We start from the raw sequence: 24889 nt of genomic DNA on the forward strand, positions 1-24889 counted from the left end.
AGTGGGATATTAGCTCTTCCTCTCGTCAGCTCTAGGACTGCGCGTCGAGGGATCCTAAAAACTATTACAATGGCCACAAACTCAAATAACCAATTTTTACGTGGTTCGGCAAACTGCCTACATCCACGGGGCAAGGAGGGGGATCTACTATTATAGAGAAAAAAGAATACAATAAGTTTACAACTCTCACAATCTAAACCCTCAAATAGGCTCCTTGCTTTTCTTCACAAGAAAAGGTCAGCCTCCAAATACTCTTTCTCTCTTCACAAAACCCGAGACAGCACCTGCACTGTAGCCGCCAAAAGGAAGAAAATTGCTGACTGCTGCACTCCTTCACACGCCCCAATCAGCCGCCTGCACTTGTTTTTCTCCCCTCTGCCTACTCTTGCACGCGCCTCCAAGCCCTCTGCACTTTTCACCAAGCCCTTGCACGCCTCCAAGCTTTGCCTTTTTCTTTTGCTGCCGCCAAAAGAACCCCTCAACTTGGCACGCCTTCCAAAAACCCTAGAAACTAGGCTTTTATAGACATCTGCTGTGTTTTCGGGTGGACCAGCCAAAAAAAAATCCGCTGGTCTCTTAGGCTCTTCACGCGGAATCCAAGAGAACCAGATCTTTTCACGTGTCCTTGCTTTTTCACACGTTTTGTGGTCCACACACCGAAATAATCTCTTCACTTGGGCTCCTCTGTTAGGGTTATTGGTTGAGAGGTTGAGAGATTTGTTGGTGAGATTAGTTTGTTCCTTCGAGTGATTTGTAATCTTAGTTTGTACTCTTTCTCTATTAGTGAAAACCTCATCCCCTTCTTGCCCCGTGGACGTAGGCAATTGCCGAACCACGTAAAACTATTGTGTTTGGATTTGTGCCGTTGTTTTGATTTGTTTGGCCTTTATCTCGACGTTTGTTTGATTTGGTTCTCAAAGCACGTCCGTTTGGTTGTCACGCTTCCGCGACGCGCACAACACATCATTCATCAATAACTCATTTTAATTTGACTTACCATGGATCGCAGTATCAAATATTCTTGTCACTCTTCAGATATAGTTTGAGTTTGAGGTTTTGAAAGGAGGGAGGGGACAAGACAACAAAATGATGAAATGTTTTCAATTATTTATTATCTAGTTTTTTTAATAAAATGAATGAGAGCATGAGACCAAGATTCATACAGAATGCAGTAAGATAAGACTAGCTATAATCCGACATTGAGAGAACAGCTCTCTCTCTCTCCTACAGAGAGCAAACAAAATGCCGATCCAACTTAGGTTTAAGAGGCCAAAATCATTTATCTATACCAAACCATTATCATGCTCATATATAAGCTGGCATCTTAAATATCACAAAGATTATTAAGCGACAACCAGCCACCCGTGTGAGTGGTTTTTTCTACTCAATGAAAAAATAATTTAAAAAACTAAAAATTGTGAGGTGTCCCTACCTGCATTAATGTGATAGGTACATAACTCTTTTTAGAGTAGAAAACTATCAAAAAGAAATGGCGTGAGAGCATCTCCAACGGAGCTTCAAAATGGCGTAAAAACCCAAATTGACGCCAAAATGCTCCTCCAACCGATCGGTAAACTGCGCGCTATTTTGAAGGGCTGCTACAGTGTTGCGCCAGAAATGGCGCAACACTGTAGGAATAGCGCAGTGTTATTTTAAAGAGAGCGAACGGGCGAACCTCTATTTTTGTCAGCTTCTGGTCACCTCCCAAACCGTCACGCAACCCCCCTCTCTCAGTGCTGGCCTTTCGGATTCTGGATTCAATTCGAGAGAAAGAATCGCCTCCCAAACTTCTCTCTGTGTTGATCCTCATCCTCGTCACCGGAAAGCTTCTCCGATTTTCAATTTTTTTTCAAAGGGTTTCGTTCGTCGTTTTCTATAGCTCGCTTCCGAAATTTTCATTTCTTTCCAAAAAAAGTAAATAAAATCGATAAAATGGAGAAGGGAGCGGATGCCCAACCCATCGCGAAAGGTCGGCCCCTAGGGGGGAATGGGTTGACCAATGGGTGTTTGTAATTTTATTGCCCTATTTTTACAAATCTAGGTGTTTGTAAATATATTATTATAATTAATTATATGTAATGCATTATATAATATATAATTATATAATTTGTTAAATATTTTAAATAGATAAAAATGTTAAAAGATAAGAATAATAAAAGGAATATTCTTTTTGGTGTAACATTTGGTGTAATGGGTTGGAGATAAAATAGTGATTTGGTGTAAAAACTACACCAACTTGATGTAAAAACTACACCATTTTGGGTTTTATGGTTGGAGATGCTCTGAATGTGTATTCTTTCGTTAGAAACATATTGTAAACATGGGGTTTCTAGCTTAAAGTAGTGCATGATTTCTGAAGATTTTGGTCATAACGGATTGATTAGCATCTTGGTCAGAGTAGTGCAAGCATTTCATTTTTTTTTAATTGAGTCTGAATTTCTATAGCACTCATATAATTTATCATGCTTTAGGCTTATTGATGTATAGTTGCATAGACGTGCATGTTAGAAGCTATAGCTGACTAAGATATAACAAAATTTCCTGTTTTCTCTTTCATTTTAGAGTACAGTGCAGCTGATTATAAAACTTATAATGTAACGTGGCTTGTTCTTTTCGTAAGAAAGCGAACACCAGATCTGATCTTTTTTAAGAGAGGTAAAGAAATTAGAGACCTTCTTGCTGATTATGTGTCAAGCAACATTTGTTTTCAAATTCCAATAGACTTTGAAGAGGACATCAGTTAAGTAAAAGTCTAACTTTACCATGTGTCTGGTTTGGTTCTGTTACATCTACAGTTAGGTTGCTGTCGTCACCTTCCCCACATAATTTTGTAAGTTTATTGATAGTTGAGATTATTTTTTGTAGGAGATGTGTGTGCATAAACTATCCGTTAAGTTGTTGTATGTAACTCCTACAACAAAACAAGCGCATCTGGTGTAGTGGTATCATAGTACCCTCCCACGGTACTGACCAGGGTTCGATTCCCTGGCACCCAAAAAAAAACCTAAAAAATATAGTCTTTTTTTTTTACGAAATCACATTTTATTTTTAATTTATACGCAAACCATCTTTAAAATGAGTTTTATTACAATCAACCATCTCCCATTCCAGCCAAAATTTTCACTGAAAACTTGAAAATACCCTTTAAAACTCACATTCAAGACACATGACTCCCTTTAGTAACATTTAGGTGCAGTTAAGATACAAGTCGTGTGCCTTGGACATGCATTTTTAAGGTATTTTTTATTTTTTCGGTGAAGATTTGGCTAGGAGGCAGTTGATTAGAACAAAGAACCACTCTAAAGCTGGTTTACATATAAAATGAAAATAATATATAGTTTCTGTCAAATGACCCTATTTTTAAGGTGACTTTAACAAAGAAAAAACCCCTTTGATTAAATATCACCAAATCCTGGAAAGATTCCACAAGGTTAGAAAACATAGTAACATAAGGATGGTTTCTCACGCACCCAGAAATTAAAATAAATGGTTCAGACAAAGTACAATAAGATATTAGTTCAGGCATCCTTCACTTAAACTGTTTTCATGATGCACAAAACAAAAAGCTTGACAGGCTGATATTAAGTTGCCATCAGTACAATGAATCTGATGATAATAATTTAGAAGAACTGGAATCCCTTCTTTTTTTCACACCTAAAAGGGCAAATAATTTTAGTATGATCATGCAAGCTCTCGGTGGTCCAAAGTACTCAGACTTGTAATATTTGTGCCTGATTTATGTCACGCACATAATGATTTGATAGAGGAAAACTGTATCCTTTCAAAATTCCTGTTATATGTTGTGGAATAGGCAGCAATCAAAATAAAATGCTTTAAATTTTAAATAAAAATAAAAATAAATACAAAAAAAAACAAAAAAGAAAAAGAAAAGGAAAAAAACACTACGTGACAAAAGCTGTCCTAGCTTTCAAGAAAATTTCAATCATCATACTTAGCCGCTTGGAATCCATAGCATATAACTATATATGCTATATATCTTCACTGATTGACTCAGAAAAGCCCTGATAGTAATTAGGTAAGGCCACAGGAGGTTAAACCATGAAGCACATCTTGGTACAGACAATTTTAGACCTGAAAGCTTTTCAAAAAAATTTAGACCTGAAAGGTCAATCCTGCACGTATTTAATTCACACCCACTCATAATAAGCACCGATAATTTCACTCGTGATTTGCAGGTAAACGTCAACTCCATCGACCCTTCTCCTTCTTAACTCCAGGTACTTTCAACAGGATGCAAGACACAAACCAATATCCATCTCTAACTCCTCCAAGTTCAGGTGAGAAGTACCCTCACACCCTTTAAGCATACATGCAAATTATTTATCTTCATGAGGTTTAAAAAGTCCATTCACAGAATATTTTATGGTTTTTCTATGGTATCTAGCTCAAAGATATTTTCAGAATAGTTGCTGGGGAAATGATCTGGGATGACAATAATCTCTACTTTTTTATGAGACTTGAAAACATCACGCATCAGCTCATCCACACCCCCAGCACACGCACAAACGTGCGTACGCATGTATATAAGAGGTCAGCACCTTACAGTGAGATGCTATGAACCTATGGACAAATGTAAGGTACAAGCCACAAGACTTAGATGCATGTTTAAGTATATGCATTATACTTTGACCAAGGAGAAGATAATCCTTACCATGAAAGAGGGACCTAATTGTGACCCAAAAGCAACTCTAGCGTATTTCAACAATGATTTGCGGTTTTAGTGCATGCTCCTTCTAACTCTATTGTTAGTGCTGGCTATCATGATTATCGACCACTAGAGCTTGTTTATTCAGAATCTTGTATTATGTTGTGTGTTTTTGGAGAAACAAATTTCACATGGAAAGAAGTCAATACATAAACAGTTCATAATCATTCATTACAGCATGCAATTCTAACGACTGCATAATATTCTATTTCTATATGTTATCAAGTAAACGAGTTGTATCTGAAACCCAATTTGATACTAATTTTGCTCAAACAAGACCACATATTTCATCAACAATGACCAAAAGTCCTAGTTAAATGTCTGCATGAACATATATTTTGAACGTACAGTGTCATTATGAAATATGAACTATAAGCTCCAAAACTCCAAAAAAAAAGTCATAATCTCATTGAGAGTTGGAAACTCCTTTTACAAAACTAATTAAACAAAATGGAACAAAAGAATACAAAGGAACTGAAAACATAAGTACCTCATCTCATTCCAAAGATCTCCTCTGGTGGATCATAAATATGACGCTCAGGAAACATTTCCTCAAAGTCTTGTTTTACTCTATTCCTTAGAAGAGGATGTGGTAGAAGCCCCTTCAAAAGAATCCTAAAAGGCAGTTCTTCAGGTGGATCAGGAGAATTCTTCATGTCCTCGTATATATTCATTGCATCAGCAGGAGAGCCATATCTCAGGAATCCCCTGATAACTTCAGCATAAGTCTGAGAATCAGGAAATAGTTCGTCCTTCCTCATATTCTCCCAGACTTGCATAGCATCTTCCATCTTTTTACTCTTTGCCAAGGAAATAATCAAGTCCTTATACATATATACATCTGGCCTATACCATGGCTCCTTTTGAATAATCCTAAACATCTGAGTCAACAGTCATACAAGCTGGTCAGTTACAACTTACATCTATTGATAACAAGCACATGAAGAATTTACCTAGGACTCAGAATTGTACTCTAGGGAATATATACTTTATGTAGACAATAGACAGCACACCTTGACAATCCATTATTTTGTTACACGCAATATTTTACAAGGGAAATCTCTTAAAGATGCAAAATCTTCAAATTGAAATTAGACATCACACAAAAATCAATACACAATAAATATAGAAAGACTATATATGATCGACCACACAATATAATGATCAATAAAAATGAAATGCGTACATGTGAACTAGAAAGAATTGTGGCCACCATAATATTGTGAAGTATACATCACAAAAATGAACATATATGCAAAAAAATTCAGAGATTAGCAAAATCACTGGAAAAAAAAGAACCTCACATGGTAAGCTCCTGCGGAACTACATGTGTTTCCAAAAGACTTACTCTATACTTCAGCAATACCAAATCAACAAAGATTTTTTTTCCTATTTCTTCGTCCAATCTGTTACAGGCTATTTCTAATAAACCAAAGAAAATATTTTTTTCAGCATCACATAAATTTATAAATAAGGGATATCTTATGGATGCAGAAAAAAGTTACTTTTTTAAACTAGACCCTGCCCACAAGTTAAACATGATATATAGATATTATTCTTTCATACGATTGATCATGCTGTAATACCCCAACCCTTGAGAGGGTGATGTGATTAGTATTGATAGATTTGATTGGAATACTCATACCACCAAGATGTATCTTCTTTTCGGGAATCCAGCTCTTAGAAACTCCAAAGTTAAGCGTACTTGATCTGGAGAAATTCTAGGATGGGTGACCCCCTAGGAAGTTTTTCAGAGAGCGCGTGAGTGAGGACAAAACGTGCTGAAAAGATATGTGGTGGTTTGTGAGGCCAGTCCATCAGATCTAATAGCGTACCGACTCCGGAATTCCGGAGCGGGGAGTTACAAATGGTATCAAAGCCAAGCCAACCGGAATTGTGAGAGCTAAGTGCTATGCGGCGCAAAGTGCTACGTCGAGAGGGCGGGAGCCACCTCTTGAGGCCGTAGGAGCCACCTCTAGAATCTCACACGGATGGTACTTTGGCACAACGAGGACGTTGTGAGTTTAAGTGGGGGAGTTTGTAATACCCCAACCCTTGAAAGGGTGATGTGATTAGTATTGATAGATTTGATTGGAATACTCATACCACCAAGATGCATCTTCTTTTCGGGAATCCAACTCTTAGAAACTCCAAAGTTAAGCGTGCTTGACCTGGAGAAATTCTAGGATGGGTGACTCCCTGGGAAGTTTTCCAGGGAGCGCGTGAGTGAGGACAAAACGTGCTGAAAAGATATGTGGTGGTTTGTGAGGCCAGTCCATCAGATCTAATAGCGTACCGACTCTGGAATTCCGGGGCGGGGCGTTACACATGCAGGATACCAAATCCACAAAGTAGATTGAAACATGCATATATGATAGAACAAAATAGATAATTAGAGAAATGATGAGTGAATAGTTTTCAATTTGTACCATGTAAAGCATATGCCTAGTAAAGCATATGAATTCATAGAAGAATGAAGAACTTGCAGCAAAAACATATTCATAGGAAGCTCTTATTTGACGTCTGTATTCAAACAAAAACTTTTCATCATATGTCCACAAGAACAATATAGCCATGTCCATAATTTGTTAGACTCGGGTACATGAATCCCTTTCTTCTGAACTACAGTAAGGGCGGTCTCTTCTTTCAGATTAAAAACTACCACGTCTTTGTATCTTTTCTTTTAATTATCTGAGCATAACTTTCAACTATAATCTATTGGTAATAATTGTTAATGAAATAACCCGAATTTTCACTTGATTATAAGTATTACATTTTACAAATTTCTTCGATAATTATACAAGCTATTTGTTTAGTTATATTAATTATGAATATTAGATTATAAATGACCTTTATGCAAGAAGAAAGTTACCTAATAAAATTATATTTAGGGTGGTTATTGTAAATTTGTACTTAATATAAGTGAATCAAACCCTGCTCTCCTATCTTTGCCGCAACCTCTAGCGGCAATGCCGTAGATATCCAAAAAAAGTTAACCGGATCTGTATTGAAAGGGAACAAGTGGTGATTGTTACACAAGAAAGAGGTATTGCTTCTATATCTAATATTTGTTGTAGACTATTATCCGCTGTAGATGAAGAATATGCGCCAATCTTATTTTAGGTTACCTAGATCCTGTTCTAGGTGATGTTGACTATGACTCTAGCTTCAGAACGTGTTATCTTTTGGACCTTCTTGTACATGTCTGTTATATATTTTCTTAGCTAGGCCTTATTATCATGGCCATGGTAAAAGTCCTAGTAGCATGCAACAATTTGCTGCTGTTTTTCTTTGTTTAATCATAGGAAAAATTGTGTCAATACCCTAAATTTCAAAACTCAATGTGCTCTAACCCCTCATACTTTTTGCAATATGCTGCAGCCCCTAAAATTTAAAAAAAAAAATGGCCCAGCCCCTCCAGCTCATGATTAACCCATATTTGACCTAAAAAACTAATTTTACCCCTCTTCTCATTCTCCTTCTCCTTCCTCTCATCTTCTCCTTCTCCTTCCTCTCATCTTCTCCTTCTCCTTCCTCATCCTCCTTCCTCTTTCCTATCAACGATCCTCCAGTCCGTCGTCGACGCTGCATGGGCTCCACTGGCAATCCTCTTCCTCGTCTCCTTCTCCTTCCTCATCCTCTTCTCCTTCTCCTTCATCCTCCTCCTCATTCATCCTCCTTCCTCCCCGGCGATCCTCCAGTCCGTCGCTGACTTTGCATGGGATCCATCAGCGACCCTCTTCTTCGTCTCCTTCTCCTTTCTCATCATACTTCCTCCTCGGCAATCATCCAGTCCGCCACCGACTCTACATGGACCCTGCCGACGGTTGGTTGGCCACCGACGACGACTGATTGGAGATGATATTGCTCAATCCCATCACTAAATCCCAAATCTGACTCCCTCCAATCTCCACTATACTGGAGTTCTTCCCTATATCCTCGCCCGAAAAAATTTACGAAAAATTCATCTTGTCTTCAAGCTCCATGGAAAAGGACTGTGCGATTATGCTCTGTTTATTGCGGTCTACGTGTATATGTAGCCGAGATGTTCCCAGAGTGAGAGGCAACTGTATCTACTTTATCGAAGACTTTGTGGATACTAGATGGGGACTGTGTTTTGAAAGGAAGAGAAGAGATGTTGAGTAGATTAGTCTTTGTATAAAATTTTATTGTACATAGGCCATTTTATTGGCTTGAAAATTATATGTAGTTTGTACATGATGCGTTGATAATTGAGAAATAAAAGACGATATACAAAAATATTCATTTGAAATAATGGATGTATAAATATTTAGTAGATTAATTGTATAGTTTACCTAATACAAGTGAACTATAGCAAATTAATTATTAACGTTTACCAATTCCATGTTAAGTATAGTGGAGTAAGTGTTAATTTTTTTCTTTAAAATGTTAATTTTTGTTAATTAACTGTTAAGTTTTACCTAGTACATTGATTAACTATTAATGTTTAGTTATTCCATATAAGTATAATTGAATAACTGTTATCTTTATTCTTTTAAATGTTAAGTTTTGTGTTATACATGTAAAATATAGTTGATTAACTATTAACCTTTAGTTGTTCCATATAAAGTATAATGACGGAGACCGACTACAATAGCGACATATTCATGGACCACAATGATTGTGGTTAATGAGCAAGAACATGAAAGAATAAAGGCGGCTGAGCTCTTTCGATGTTAATGGGCTCTTTGATCACTCATATCTTAAGGGATGGACTCACTCGTAATTGGATCTTAAATAACCCGAGCATTCAGAAGTTTTTTGAGAAATGCTATGTGAGTTTATTGGAGCTAGGGTTTATACAAAAGTTTCTTGCAACATTAGAACTAAAAAATTAGTAAAATATATACTACAAGTTTATTAGAACTAAAAACATTAAACAAAGAAAGCTAAATTGTAACAATTTAAGAGTTAAGGTACATTAATAGGTACTTTGTGAGTTTTAGTAGACATATATTAACACTTGGTATTTTACATTATATAATCCTATTCAAAAGTTAACAATTACTCAATTATATTTAAGAAGGACTAGGTAAATGTTAACAATTAGTCAACTATAGTTTACATATATTAGGTAAAACATAACAGTTAATTTATAAAACTTAACATTTAAATGAATAAAGATAACAGTTACTCAATTATACTTATATGGAATAACTAAACATTAACAGTTAATCGACTATAGTTCACATGTAATAGGTAAAACTTAACATTTAATTAACAAAACTTAACATTTAAAAGAAAAAATTTAACACTTACTCCACTATACTTAACATGGAACAAGTTAACGTTAACAGTTAATTTGCTATAGTTCACTTGTATTAGGTAAAACTTAATAATTAATCTACTGAATATTTATACATCTATTATTTTAAATGAAAATTTTTGTATGTAAGCTTTTATTTTTCAATTAAGCCAACAAAAATGACCTGTGTATAATAAAATTTTAAACAAAGACTAATTCACTCAACATCTCGGCTAAATATACAAGTAGATACAATTATCTCTCACTCCAGGAACATCTCGGGTAGATATACGCGTAGACTGGTTGCTTCCAATGAACAAAGCATAATCACACAGTCTTTTTCCATGGGGCTTGAAGACAGAACGAATTTTTCATAAATTTCTTCAGGCGAGGAGTTAGGGGGAAACTCAAGTATAGTGAAGATTGGAGAGAGTCGGATTTGGAATTGAGTGATGGAAATAAGAAAGGAGAGAATGAGAAAGGAGATGAGGAAGGAGGACGAGGGTGGAGAGAATGAGGAAGGAGGGAAGGAAGAAGAAGGATCGCTCAGGAACTGGAGGATCGCTGGGGAAGGAGAGAATCAAGGTTGCATAGGTACGGGTACGGACACGGGTACGGGTACAGGACATGGCAAATTTGTAAAAAGTAGGGTACGAGGACACAATATATTAACTATAGTAATTTTATTATGTTTAATTTCAAATTGGGAAATAAGCTCACTCCTTAGATCTAAACCCAAACTCAAAGCTAAGCGGACCGCTTAAATGGCCCGCCCAACTATTTAAAAAATAAAAGTCCAAACCGGTTTTAACCCAAACCCGAACCCAAACCCAAACCCAAGCCCAAGCCCAAGCTCAGGCCCAGCTTTATAACTGAAACCCTAGTCCCTTTAACAAAAACGAAAAAGAAACCCTAGATCCCCTTTGTTGGCTTCTCCTCTCTCCTCCTTCAGATCGAGATCAGCTCCTCTCTCCCTCCTCTCTCCTCCTTCAGATCCGACTCCAAGTGGATTCTGGGGCTAGGGTTTTCACCGTTCTCCCTCGAATCTCGTCGTCGACTCCTCCCTCCAAGCTCGTCGTCCCTCGAATCTCGTCATCCCTCGAATCTCGTCGCCGACTCCTCCCTCGAAGCTCGTCGTACCTCAAAGCTCATCATCCCTCGAAGATCGTCGTTTACTACTCCCTCGACTATCTTCCCTCCTTCAGGTACGCAACTTTTTCCCCCTCACTCGTCCTCACTCGTGAAATTGTCGTGTCCCTGCCGTTTGGGTGCAGAACCGTACCCAAACCGCACCCGACACGGGTACGACATCCATTTTGCCGTGTCGGGGTAACATAGGAGAGAACGAATCAGTTTCGGTGGAGCCCATGCAGAGTCGGTAGCGAACTGGAGGATCGCCGGGGAGGAAGGAGGAAGGAAGATGAGTGAGGAGAGAATGAGAAAGGAGAAAAAGACGAGGAAGAGGATCGTTGATGGAGCTCATGCACAGTCGACGACGGACTGGAGGATTGCCAGGAAGGAAGGAGGAAGGAGGATGAGGAAGGAGAAGGAGAAGAGGAGAGGAAGGAAAAGGAGAATAGGGGTAAAATTGGGTTTTTAGGTCAAATATGGGCTAATCATGAGCTGGAGGGGCTGGGCCACATTTTTTTAAATTTTGGGGGCTATAGGACATTGTAAAAAATACGAGGGGCTAGGACACATTGAGTTTTGAAATTTGGGGCTTTGACACAATTTTTCCTTAATTATATATATAATAGATTGCTAGCTATGCATGACTCTAGTTATATTAGAAAAATGATAAACTACGTTTATGGATGCATATCTATTTGCCTATAGACTTTTGGATAATCGGACAAGTTATATCGAAGGAATTGAATAGGCGATGGTGTATATTTTATTTGTTTATATATATATTTGACTGAATATATAGTGCGTTATTAATTAGTACGCCTTTTGATTATTTTAGCATGTGTTTGAGCCGAGGGTTCACAATAGTATTGATCCTTGGTTATATGTATTCTTTAGGGGATCCAAGTGATTTCGAGGAGGTGTTATGAGTAGTTTTTGGTTTATCTTTCGGGTTAATATAAGTGGTGATTTATGCATTTTGTGCTGCATATTTTTCATATAAAATTATATCAGGTATATGTGGATTTGTTCTGATGGATTATAACGTTTTGTATGATTTACTCATATATTGGTTGTTGATTGGATTGTATTTTGTGATGCATGCAGATATTTTGGTACAAGCGTATGTTTTTTTCTTTGGTGACAATCATGTCTTATCATATAGTAGTAAATTGAGATGCATATGTGATAGATTATTCACCACTGTTATAAATAACGGTAAATAGCCCCACAATAGCGGTGTTAATAGCGTTAGCAGTCTCTTCCCGCCACGTTATCGCCTAATAACGGTGACATATTGCAGAATATGCGCTTTCCGTTCGCAAAAACGACCAATAGCACGTCCTAACGACAAATAACAGGCGATTGCGTGCAAAATCCGTTGTTTGACTGTTATTTAAAAACGGTTTGAGGTTTATTTTTTTAAAATTAAACCCGACCTTTAACCACTGCATTCCACCGTCTCCCACGATTTTTAGCGTATTCCTGCCGTCTCTCATAGCCTCTGGCATCTAACTCAGCACTTTCTCTCATCTCATTCACCGTGAGCTCCTCCTAGGGTAGTCCTCTCACCGCTCAGCTCATCTTTTCAAAGACGACGACTCTTTGACTTTTTCTTCAGTCCTCTTTGGTATTATGTGATGATTACATGTCTATTTTATGTTTAAGATCTCTTTAAATCATCAAATATATACTTTTAGATTTTTTAGATTTTTAATCTGTTTTTAGTATTCACTCATATCTAAATTAGACCGCTATTTGATTTTACGATTTTCACCGCTATTTTGTCATAATAGCCCCAAATAACCTTAGCGATGCCTCACCGCTATGCGACGCTATCCGCTACCGATAACCTCGTTATTCACTATTAGTTAGCCTTTAGCAATTATTTATAAAGTATTTGGTTATATAAACTTTGTTTATTTTTTTCTTAAAGCATATGCATCTCAGATCAATATAGCTATATATGTCGGATATAAGCAAGTTATTAAAATAGGGCTCAATGTGCCTCTATGAAGTTTTATTTTGGCGCTAAGAGCCTAAGATTGGGTCTGACTGTTTCGGAACCACGGACTTAATAATTGTTGGTTTTACCGAATCAACCGGAGTATAAAGTGTTGATCGCATTGAGACGTGGCCTGCTTATTTTTATTTCATGATTTTTAAGTTTTCTTAAATATTTGCATCAATTACTAGAGTTCATTGAAGATTCTCTATCATTCTTATGTTTTGCTTATCATTTGTCAAAATATTTAAATTTTTGCAAAACCAGTGTTCAATGTACGAATTTATCCACTTATGAGTTGGAGTTGTGAACTCATTGTGTTGTTTTCATTCTTTTCAGAGACTCGGGATTAGGGGGGATTGATGATTTTTTAAATTCTTAGAATGGAGCAAGGAATAAAATTCGAGATTGTTATTGTCTTCTAGGTGAATGTTAAATAAAGTCTTTGATGTTTAGTTGATAAATTGAGAGTTTTGTAATAATGAGATTCTTTCCTTTAGATCGAGTTTTATTTCAAGTTGAGGAATATTTGTTTATATGAGTTAATTGGATTAATGTTGACTTTTGGGATTATAGAGAATATTTATTGTTGGTTTTAGTTCAATGAAGAGATTATTTTGATGGGCTTTTAATGAATGTATATTTTTGGAGGACTTTTCACATAGTCTGGCTCCGATATTCGTTTTAGGTTTGGAAATTGGGGGCGTGGCAGTTAAATTCATTTTGAATCAGCAATGAAATTCACGCTCCGTCTTCCTCAATTGAGGATCACCTATCATCTTAAGAACGCTTCTTAATTGCGATGAAATCAAACACTTCTGATGCCAAAATAAAAATACAAAACAGGTGGCCTTTTCAATTCTAAACCATTGTGTAATTCAATCCTAGAACCCACTTCAGCACAATTATTCCAAAATTGTAAGGTCCCCACATACATTTGAACGCTTCAAGATGCTCCTTTATATTCTTAAGATACTTTAAGCTATAAAATCAAAGATGCTATTATGCCATGGAAGTTATAAAACATCAAATGCCAGTAAATAAAAGTTCAAAACCCTACCTTGAGAGCCAATTCAACCTCATCTTGCCTCTCGAGCTCGGTAAGCACAGCAATCATGTCCATCTTGAGCAGCCTCTTAACATGAGACTTGACGAACTTGTTCATCATCTCCTCATCATCTTTGAACCTCTTCATCCCCAAAATCACGAAAAGGGCTTCTTTTCCTATCATCTTCTTCCCTCTCCATAAGGGTCCTCTCGGCCTCCCATCGTGATAGAGGCGATTGTGAGAGAAATTAGGGTTTTTGGGTTGGGGGTTTTGAATGGGGAGATGGCTGTCAGAGAAAAGAGGCGATTTTTGTGAGGGTTTTTGGAGGCTTTGTAGGATCGACGGAGAGAAATTGATAAGTTTTGATCGAGAGAGAGCTCGAATCGCCATTGAAGAAAGGGGTTAAACCTCAGCTAGATGCTAAACCCTTTGTTAGATGCTAAGGGCAATGGGTCGGCATGGGCTTTGTCTTTGTTAACCGATCCAAATTCCTTAAGGACCCAAAATATGGGACCAATAGAGAGGACAAGTGAGGTATCCCCCTCCTATTGGATAATGAGTTGGCCATCATTAATGATTGTCAACTCATTATCCAATAGGAAAGGGACACCTCACTTGTCCCCCTTATTGGTCCCATATTTTGGGTCCCTGTAACAAAGCTCTTAGGGAAAATGACATTATTAAGAATGTATTCGGCAACTAAGTAAAAATGGGCCAGGCTTGTTTTCAGAACTGGTTCTTATCAGAACCAATTTAGTTGTGGACCAACTTCGTCCTGATCTATAACGAAACTGGTTTAAACCCTCAAAATTAAACTAACAAGAATCGGGTAATTTCTGGCCTAGTTTTTACCAATCAGAAAACACCTCATAACTGGACCAAATTCAGACTTGGACTAGCTTTTAACAGGCCCGCATAATATAAAGATTTTGCAGAAAAATCATACAGGGAGTAGTTCAATGATTTAGCAGAAAAATCCTTGCACTATCAGATTTTTGGGGTTTGTGGTAGCTCACATGAGGCTGTTTGCACCGTCATTATGTTTTTTTCCTTTGTTCTTTTTTCACTTGAACATCAGCTTTACTTGTCCTCTCTCATCTTTATCTCACTAAGGAAGAAGGCACTAGTTATTTATCTCATGCATTTAAACAACTAATTAAACTGATTAGATACATCATACTTAAGCAGAATGTAACATTTACTTGCTTCATAGCTCTTGTTCAGGTTAACCGCACATTCGCCCCTATAGTAAAGTAGTTTTGAACTTACTTTCCCTAGAGTTCATTTTGCCAGATAGACCTAGTGTTAAATTTTTTTTGACTGTCCTACTCTCAGATAGACTCACTAATTTCATCCACGGACAATATTTGCCAAAATTTCACCAAGGGTAAAAGAGTCAAAAAGTTTCATCCAGGTATTCTATATGCCAAAATGAAAATATTAAGTACTCAATAGCTATACTATAGAGAATCCATGAGCAATTAACCCTTCTTTTTTTTTCGTGCATTTTGCACAGTTCCTGAAGCTGTCTGTTTTAATACCCAGAATGTGAGGGATCCAATACGTTTGAAACTAAGCAGGAGAACCAAGGATTTTTTTTTTTTTTTTTTTGTATTACTAAAGCAAATAAAAGCACAGAAAACTTTGAAGTTCAAACTCTAAATCAATCTATTCATACAAATACCAACTGAACATGATTTAAAATTAATCATTTATTATTCTCCTCAGATACTTCGACTATCGCCATTAGAAGCTTTCTTAACTCAGAAATGGGAATCTCCTTATCACCCCTTGCCTGAAAAATAATACATAACAAACATTGGTTCAGCCTAAGAATTCATCACCAGAAATATCCATAACGAATAAAGTTAACGAACTCTAAATAGCTAAAAACAAACCTTTACCTCAATGCAAAAAACTATCTGATCAAAACCTGAAAAAGCAAAGGAGCTGATTTCAGTAATCTCTAGTCCATTTCTGGAGAGGGCATCAAGCAGTTTAATAAACCCTCCAGGCCTCTTGTTGCACATAATCTTAACATGGAATTTGTTTTGTCCCATAGGATTCAGCTCAACCCTTCCCTAGGACCAATAAAATTAAGAGCAACACATGATTCCAAGATTTCAGTCACTATGTTTGCACCCTCATACTGTCAGAAATAGACTGTGGTTTAAAGTACTGTACCTGGTATCGGGCCATCTCTGGAGGAGCTGTGCTCTCTGTACTAGATGTGCTCCCTTGCTTCGTGCGGTCCTCTTCTTCGCAAATCTTCGAAAGCTCAAGCTTCAGGTCATTAATTTGTGTTTGGAGGTTGTGGATGTAATCCATTGCATCAATGAGGGTTGACTCCTTGCTCATCTAAAGAACAGGAGATTCTAGTAGGTTAACGAGGAGCCAATCTATATTCATTTTTGCATACATCAATTAATACGTATACTGATTATTTCGGGAGAAAGCGTCCAGTTCCAGTTTCTGGTCTCTCGCATGCTCTGCCTAAAATATTATCAGTTCATATGTTTATAATACATCGGAATAATTGAAATTGTTACTGGATACGACATAACTATCTGTTTTCATATTAGTACTGATGAGATAAAATATAAAAAGGAGTTATATGTTTGCCATATTCATATCGGCACTCAAGATTAAAAAAACAAATATCAAAACGGAATTCTTTTCCTCAAAGCAACCTAGATCTTTTTGCACATAAATAGCCAATAGACTTATTTCGGGGGGGAAATGTAAACAGTTAAAAGAGGAGCCCCGGCAAGAAATTAAAATCTAAAGAGATGTGGAGGGTTAATGCAGGGGCAGAACATTTTTACAAAATTGCAGACTCCAGCATCAAAAGTTTATACAAAGGCAGACAATGTAATTGGAGAATAAGTGACTGCGTTTCTTTAAGATTTTGGGGAAAACCGCTTCCTTATAAGTATGTGCAAGGGGTCAGAAATTCTCCATGAAATGACAATAAAAGAGAAACCTGAACGAGCATGTACTTTTCTCCAGTAGAGAAAATTAAGTACAGAAACATGTGGATCTTGAACTCTAGCAAAAAAAAAAAGAAGGGGAAAAAAAGGAAACTGATATCCTGAACCGAAGAAATCATTGTAAAACCGTGCGTCTAGTTTCTAAACAATCAGCATGTTAACATTTAGCATTCTCTAAAAAAACAACTGATTCATATTTATAAGTGAATCCTCACTATTTAACAGCCAAATGCAAAGCGTGTTAAAATTTGATGACCATTAACTTGTCAAGAATCCCTTTTATTTCTCATACGTAGCTACTTGTAAATGAGTAAGCCTGCCTTTACGCAATGTTCTTGTAAGTAAAATTTCTGTGAGAAGAAGCACTTCTTAAAGATGAGTCTTTAGTAGTATCACTATATACAGAAAAAATCGAAGAGTCAATTCTATGGGAAAGAGGACGGAGGATCAAAATCTACTAAAACAGGGTAGAAAACAAAGAAAGCTGAATGCGGGATCATTTGTTGGAAAAGTAATAATAATAATAATAAGACATCCATGTTTTGGGATTTAGATTAATAATCCTCATGAATTTGATAACATCAAAGGGAGCAGAAATGAAATGTTTCTGAAGAAATTCCAATCGAAATAATTGGATGAAGGGATTGTTACCTTAGTAATGTTAGGAACCAACGATCTGAGGGTAAAGAGTCGATGGTTGAGCTTGCTCCTCCTCCTCCTCTCTGCTGCGAGGTTCTTTGACTTGTACCTTTCCTCTCCCTTCTCTGCTGCAGCCGCGGACTGCTCCTTCCGAAACTCCCCTTCTCCTCCTCCATCGCCGTAGCAGCCATCAAGCATTGAGTCTGCGAAGTTCATCACATCAAATTCCATGGCTTGGTCTCTTGGCCAACGAGGCATTGCTATCAAATAATGCTAACAAGCAACGGAGAAGAAGTACTTGTAAATTGCAGAGAGAGAGAGAGAGAGAGGCATCTCGTTGCTATGTTGTTAAGCTGTACTATTATTCCCCTTCTTTTTTGCGTTGAGGTGTGATTTCAAGAGAGGAAAATGAAAAGCCGTTGGTGTTCGTTAAGAGTGTTTCTTGTGATGTGCCCTGTCCACTGTATATGTTAACTAACTCCGCTTAAGAGGGAAAGTATTCTTCCAACCTGATGACCCAAAGTATGGGCTAGATTAAAGGATTTCTGGTTTTGTGAGAGGACAGCGGAACGCGTAGCTTGCTCCCCCGGTGAGAGCCCCCCCAAAAAAAAAAAAAAACCAAAGAAAAAAGGTTTTACTTTCTTTATGCATACGTAGTCATAACTTAGCTTTACTTTTCTTCAAAATTTTCTCCAACAGTTTTCTCAAAATTTTCTTCAAAATGGGGAAGCAAAAGTCATATTCTCCAAATTATTTTTGCTCCAACTCCAATAGCTTCCCCATTTTGAAGAATCTTGCATTTATTACAATAATAAAAATACTCTATATCCATATTTTGGGATGCTCTTATGCATTGGAACTGCTCCCCATGGTTTTTTTTGTAATTACGGATTTTGTTTTATATTTATTTTCTCCTCCAACCTGTTTTGAAGAACGTGCTGCATTTATGACAAAGATCTCCCCAAATATTTGAAGAATGCCCCATATTTGGGGAAGACTCTCATTTTTTTCTCCTTCGTCCCTATTTTGGGGAATGTGATGGGGAATCTGTTGGACCAAAAAAAGCTCAAAATTCTCCAAAAATGATAATACCAATAAAATGGGGAATGTATTGAAGATGCTCTTAGGGGCTATTTGTTTCTTGCATTTTGCAACTTTGCATTAAAAAAAAGGAACCTTAACTAAATGCATTGTTTGGGTAATCTTTTTTATCATAAATTGAAGTTACGATGTAGGATTAATGCATCAATTCTAATTCCCTAAGAGTTCACTCTGATTTTTACTAAGTCTTATCTAGAAAGGAAAAAAAAAGAGTGATATTATATCATATTATCCTAAACAAATTTATATTCTACCAAACAGGAATATTTTGCTTGGATTTGGCATTCCTCACATCCTCTTTAATATGCATGCAAAGAAACAAGATTATGAATGTGAATTTTTTTTTACATCAGTAACATGAATCAAAACTAATCCATGAACTAAACAACCCCTTAGCCGCTCATGATCATAAATTTCTAAGTTTTTTGAAAATAAGTAAGTTACTTAACCGTACCTGATAGCTTCTTAAGAATGTTAAGGACATGCGAGAAAGTTACAAGATTACAAGTTACAATTTATGTTATAATGTAACAAATTATTAAACTTTGAAATAGGACGCAAAGGATATCATTGAGATGGTGTAGCAGGAAAAGTTTCACCATATTTAAAATTAAAGAAAAAAACATTTTCACAACCAATTACAATGATTGAAATTGTTAATCATGATAATTTCCATTATCTAACACATACTTGATCTCATGATTTGCTTACTCTTTATTTATAGTTTTGAGGTGAAGATTACTTTATTATAAAAAAGATTAGTGTGTACCTCATGCAAAGCACGACCCCTGTTTTTTTAAGCATTTGCATTTTGAACCTGATTCCCTCTAAGGTTTAATACATTTGATTTGATTATTATATGATTAAAAATTAGAATCATATCTACAGCTCTATACTTAAAAAGGTGTTGTTCATGATATAGTAAAATATTGTAGTATGAACAGTAAATATACTCCTCTATACGAAAAGGGGCACCCAAAAATTTACAGTTCATGTCATAGTAATTTACCACAATACTTACCGTAGCATGAACATTAAATCTTTGGATCCTCCTATAAGAGAAGTAGAAACCAGCAATTTTACATTTTCAATGAAAAATCAATGATAAGTTAATCACAAAATTTTTATTGCATATATACCTTTGATTTTGAGTTAACAGTGAATAGTATTTATGACCTTAATTAGGATGAAAAGTAAGTTTTGTCATCATAAAAGAAAATTTCCAACTATACTAATCAGTATCCACTATTATTTTTGAAATATCATAAACTTAGCAGGGGCCTGCAATTTTTACTAGAAATGAAGAGAAAAAGAAAACTGAAACCCGTTTACAGCAATAATTTCCCCAAAATCTAACATTCGCAACCAAAAGCTCCCCCCAAAATCCTGACCGTTCAAAAATCGCACTATGTTCCCTCGCCTCCGCCGCCTCTCCCGCCTCTTCTCAACCTCCACCGCCACCTTAAACCCTAACCCTAAGCCCGAAACCCTAAGCACAAGCATCAACAACCTCTTCAACGAGCGCAACCTCGAGCGCTTCGTTTCCTCCTTCAAGCTGTCCTCCAACTCCTACCGCTTCCGCTGCCGCCACCGCATTTTCGACACCCGCCACAGCTCCGTCAAGGAGATCCTCGACTTCCAGAAGCAGTTCACAGATGATTTCAAGCGCGAGGGTTCGGGGATCCGATTGATATCTCTCTATGGAAAAGCTCGGATGGTCGATGAGGCCCAGAGGACTTTTGATGAGCTTGAGGATTTGGGATGCCCTAGGAGCGTGAAATCTTTCAATGCGCTGCTGACTGTGTTTGTTGAGTGTGGGGAGTTTGATAGGGTTTTGAAGGCGGTTGAGGAGTTGCCGGAGTCGCTTTCGCTGAATGGAATCTCGTATAATATTCTGATCAAGGCGAATTGTGCTAAAGGTGAGATCTTGATTGGTGACTATTGGTTTTGGATTCAGTTCTCGAGTTTGATTTCATAGTTTTGGGATTGATTGTAGTGAATGGGGGTTCGTTGTTATATACTTTGAAAAAAAAAAGTGATCTTGATGAATTGTTGGGGAGAAACTTCTTAATGCACAGAGTATCATTAGAATATTTAACTCATTACATATTGTAGATATTAAAAAAATAAAATGAATCCATTCTTTTATACTGAATTATTTTTAAACCCCCACTTCCAGAATCATTCATAGGGTATTGACCCTCTGCTTATAGCGGTTTATCTAATATTATAGAAGTTTAAGAAATATTATAGCAATTTAAATTGAATTGTAGCAGATTACATACTTTATAGCAGATTAATACAGATTTTGGGTTTGAAAATTATAATCAGCTTAGGTGCTCGCGTGTGAATGATTTTGGGAGTGTGCGAGTTTAAAAATAAACCAGGGGAAAATAACGGTTTATAATAAAGAAAAAACATAGATTGTTTTATTACTTTAAAAAAAATTGAGTTTCTACAGTAATAAAATGCTGAATTCTATCAACCTGATATATTTTGGCACATCTTTGCCAATTTCTTTATTTTGAAGGTGAGCTTGATGCTGCCGTCGAGGTACTTGATGTTATGGAACAGAACGGTTTTTCTCCTTGTTTGGTCTCCTACAATACGCTCTTAAATGCATTTTATGGGAATAGCCGGTTTTCCGATGCTGAAAAGATCTGGGATAGAATGGTAAAGGAAAAGATTGAACCTGATACAAAGAGCTTTAATGCAAAGATGTTAGGGCTAGTTTCAGAAGGGAAGACAGCAGACGCAATAAAACTTGCTGATGAACTGAAGAGGCTGAAGTTAAAGCCAAACACTTTCACTTTCAATACGTTGATTAAAGCATTTTGCAAAGATGGAAACTTGGAGGAAGCGAAAAAGATATATGTGAATTTGACAAAGAATGATTGTGCTCCCAGTAGAGGGACCTTTGATGTTTTGATTCCTAGTCTTTGCAAGACAGGAGAGTTAGATACCGCTCTTAAGTTGTGTAATGAGAATATGAGTCGTCGGCGTTTAGTGGATGCACCGATACTTCAGGAGGTCATTAATGGGTTAGTTAAGGGGTCAAGCATGGAGAAAGCTAAGAAGCTTGTGGACCTTGCACGGCAGAATGGGTACTCCAAGAAGAATGTGAGAATGCCATGAAGTGACTGGTAGGTGAATCTATGCTGTTAAATTTATAGTTCTCATACTCTATGGGTCATAATCACCTTGTTTTCTTTATACCATGCTTAGAAAGTAAGTTGTACTCCAGTGATAAATATCGATGGTGGCATTGGGTGGTTAGTTGTCGTAGTTTCATCCTTGTTGACCTATATAGGATGTGCATATTATGTGTTTGTTCTGGTTCGTACTTTATGTCTCTATTATTCATGCAATTCCGTGTTTCAAGTCTTGTCATCTCAATTCTTGCAAGTTATGTGGACCCTCAAACCGTCAATTGTTTGTGGTGTCGGAAATAAGTTTGCGAATGATGTCTTAAGTTGTGCCATTGTGTTAGCAGTATACCAAGAGTCTTGTACTTGAGTTATGGTTTAACGGAGAAGATCCTTTCTTGCAAAAAAATTGACTACCTGCCTTCTTACAAGTTATATCAGGTATAACATTGTTGACTCGATTTAGATATTTTCCCATATGTTCATGATTTTGTCTAGACTAGGTAAAAGTAAAAAAAAATAGTTAACAAAATGTGCATGGCAGTAGAGAAAAAAAAAAGCTTATTCTCTCAGAAAGCACCTCTAAATATAATTCAGTAACTGAATTCAGATTGTTACTCATAGTTATTTAAAATTGTAGTTATGGGATTACGAGTTGGAAATTGCAAACTTGTAGCGTAGAAGCAGGAGCTGCACTATATCTCAAAATCCATCATCTAGCATATAGAGATATATGTTAGATGTCTTTCATGCAAAGTAATGAATTACCTTGCGTAGTTTGCCTCATATTTCCAAATCCATGAAATAGTTAAATTTGTTTTATGGCGTTCCCAGTGATTCCTGATCTTCCATGTCCATGAATGCCTCATATAATCAAATCCATGATATAGTTAAAATGGTTTTATGGTGTTCCCTATGGTTCCTGATCTTCCATGTCCATGAATGTTTGCCGCATATAAATGTTTAGACCATTTTTACCTTGAAACATATGTATGAGAAGGAATAGGTATATCCTCTTTTGTAAAGGCTTATCATGTTATAGGGTACTAAAGTTTAGATATAATCTTGTATATGAATAAACAACCCTATACATATATCAATGTGTAATAATTCATAACATAATTTGGTGATTATTCTCACCATTCATTTCAATCCATTTCATTTTTTCCCTAGAAACCACCTTTAAGTTAGGGTAATTATACACAAAGAACATTTCATTTCAAATTTATATAGGAACCACCTACAATTTGTATCTGTACAATTTGTATCTGTTCTAGTTAACCACCTGAGCCCACATATTTTTCATTAAGGGGCTGTTTGTTTGCTCAAAAAAGAGAGAAATGGAGGATTTGAAATCTGACAACAGCGCCACATAGGATTTTGATTTCAAGACATTTTCATTCCCCGCCTTTGGTTCGCTATGTGATTTAAAGAAATGAGGGGGTGAAATGGGGTGCCACGTCAGCTTTTGTAGAAAACCCATTTCAGACCAAAATGGGCTGAAATGGGTGAGAAATATCACTTCAAGCAATTTCTAATTGCTCAAAGCACTGTTGAAACGGCGGCTGAGATTAAAAGGTAATATTTAATTGCTCAAAGCACTATTGAAACGACGGCTGAAATGATATTTCTTAATTTTTGGATGTTCAAACAAACCCAAGAAATAGAAATCCTTTTTTTCCAGCCTATGATTTCAATGTGAAACAAACCAAATAAATCAAATGGGGGAAACCCTCTGAAATGTCCAGAAATGGTTCTCAAACAATGTTTTCTTCTTTCTTTTTTTCCCCGGAAATGTACCAAACAACCACTAAACCCACTTCTACCCTTACAAAACTCATGTGTTTTGCACGTGCTCTCACTTTAACCCATCTTTAACCAGACAAAACTGTTGGATCCCCACCTAACTAAAACCTTAACAAAAATCTAATAAATCACAAACCTCTCTCTCTCTCTCTCTCTCTCTCTCTCTCACGCAAAATCAAAGCCCGATCTCCCCACTTAGTCAACTCTAGATCCATTAAATTTCTTACAAACACATTAAGTTTCTTGCAAGGTAGAAGAAACCTAAACAAAATTTTGATTTTTACTACAGATTGAAAAAGATCGACATGATTTCTCTTTCTCATGAAGTTGATGTTGCTTCTCTTCTTCCTCAACATATGGAGGGCGAGTGAACTAATGGGGATGCTGCTCCAAACCAATAGCTTCTTCAACCTCCCTCTTGCAGTTTCCCCCTTTCTAATTTTAGGGCTAACTTATGTGGATGGCTGAGGAGGGTGGGGGCAATTAAGATGAGTTTAGTTTGGGGTGTGGTTGATTAAGGGTTTAAGGTTTTGTTAATGGGTGAAGGTTAAGGATCTGGTTGAGGATGGGAGAGCACGTGCAAAACACATGATTTAATAAGAGTAGAAATGGGTTTAATGAAAATATGTGGGCCCAGGTGGTTAATTAGAACGGAAATACTAATTGTAGGTTGTTTTCATATAAATTAGAAACTAGTATTTAGACCCGTGCAAAGCACGGTTTTTAAAATATTTTTTGTAAATATTGAACATGTTACTAAAATGTTACTAAAATAAAGTATTTTGCTTTAGATATGAAGTATAGGGGTGTTATTTGCTTTTTTTTATTATATCGTTTAGATATTCGATCAAGTTTGATTCAATATTATGTTAAATAAAAATATTAAAAAAGATATTTTGTTTTCTATCTTCAACCTCTTGATGCAAGTAAGAGAATAGAATGACTAATAATGAAATTAGAGAGGAAAATTTGCAAAATTTGCAAAGAGGGTGTGGGATTTCTGCTGTCAAATCTCCAAAAACAAATCTTTGAGT

The 24889-nt window shown here is 36.6% G+C and overlaps 3 protein-coding genes across 3 annotated transcripts; 1 reads left to right on the forward strand and 2 right to left on the reverse strand.

Annotated features, from left to right (window-relative positions):
• LOC109833279 (pentatricopeptide repeat-containing protein At3g46870) lies at positions 3961–14626 on the reverse strand. The gene is made up of 3 exons (XM_020400885.1): positions 14186–14626; positions 5217–5607; positions 3961–4318 (listed from the first exon to the last, which is right to left on the reverse strand). Exons 1-2 carry the CDS (start codon positions 14561–14563, stop codon positions 5218–5220), a joined length of 768 nt encoding a protein of 255 aa, XP_020256474.1. The 5' UTR covers positions 14564–14626; the 3' UTR covers positions 3961–4318; position 5217.
• Positions 15816–18122, reverse strand: LOC109832129 (transcription factor UDT1-like). The gene is made up of 4 exons (XM_020399566.1): positions 17815–18122; positions 16358–16531; positions 16078–16254; positions 15816–15968 (listed from the first exon to the last, which is right to left on the reverse strand). Exons 1-4 carry the CDS (start codon positions 18058–18060, stop codon positions 15882–15884), a joined length of 684 nt encoding a protein of 227 aa, XP_020255155.1. The 5' UTR covers positions 18061–18122; the 3' UTR covers positions 15816–15881.
• On the forward strand, positions 20312–22284 carry LOC109834736 (pentatricopeptide repeat-containing protein At1g55890, mitochondrial-like). Its single transcript, XM_020402758.1, has 2 exons — positions 20312–20822; positions 21434–22284. Exons 1-2 carry the CDS (start codon positions 20312–20314, stop codon positions 22036–22038), a joined length of 1116 nt encoding a protein of 371 aa, XP_020258347.1. The 3' UTR covers positions 22039–22284.

The sequence above is a fragment of the Asparagus officinalis genome, chromosome 3 (assembly GCF_001876935.1).
Source record: "Asparagus officinalis chromosome 3, Aspof.V1, whole genome shotgun sequence".
Lineage (NCBI taxonomy): Eukaryota > Viridiplantae > Streptophyta > Magnoliopsida > Asparagales > Asparagaceae > Asparagus > Asparagus officinalis.

Excerpts from the sequence above, each read along its gene's own strand:
- LOC109833279 (XM_020400885.1), bottom strand. The coding sequence starts at position 14,563 with ATGGCGATTCGAGCTCTCTCTCGATCAAAACTTATCAATTTCTCTCCG. Across the intron at positions 5,608-14,185 it reads AGGTTGAATTGGCTCTCAAG|ATGTTTAGGATTATTCAAAA; the intron begins GTAGGGTTTTGA and ends CTGTTGACTCAG.
- LOC109832129 (XM_020399566.1), bottom strand. The coding sequence starts at position 18,060 with ATGCCTCGTTGGCCAAGAGACCAAGCCATGGAATTTGATGTGATGAAC. Across the intron at positions 16,255-16,357 it reads CAGAGATGGCCCGATACCAG|GGAAGGGTTGAGCTGAATCC; the intron begins GTACAGTACTTT and ends TATTGGTCCTAG. Across the intron at positions 15,969-16,077 it reads AGATAGTTTTTTGCATTGAG|GCAAGGGGTGATAAGGAGAT; the intron begins GTAAAGGTTTGT and ends ATTATTTTTCAG.
- LOC109834736 (XM_020402758.1), top strand. The coding sequence starts at position 20,312 with ATGTTCCCTCGCCTCCGCCGCCTCTCCCGCCTCTTCTCAACCTCCACC. Across the intron at positions 20,823-21,433 it reads CAAGGCGAATTGTGCTAAAG|GTGAGCTTGATGCTGCCGTC; the intron begins GTGAGATCTTGA and ends TTTATTTTGAAG.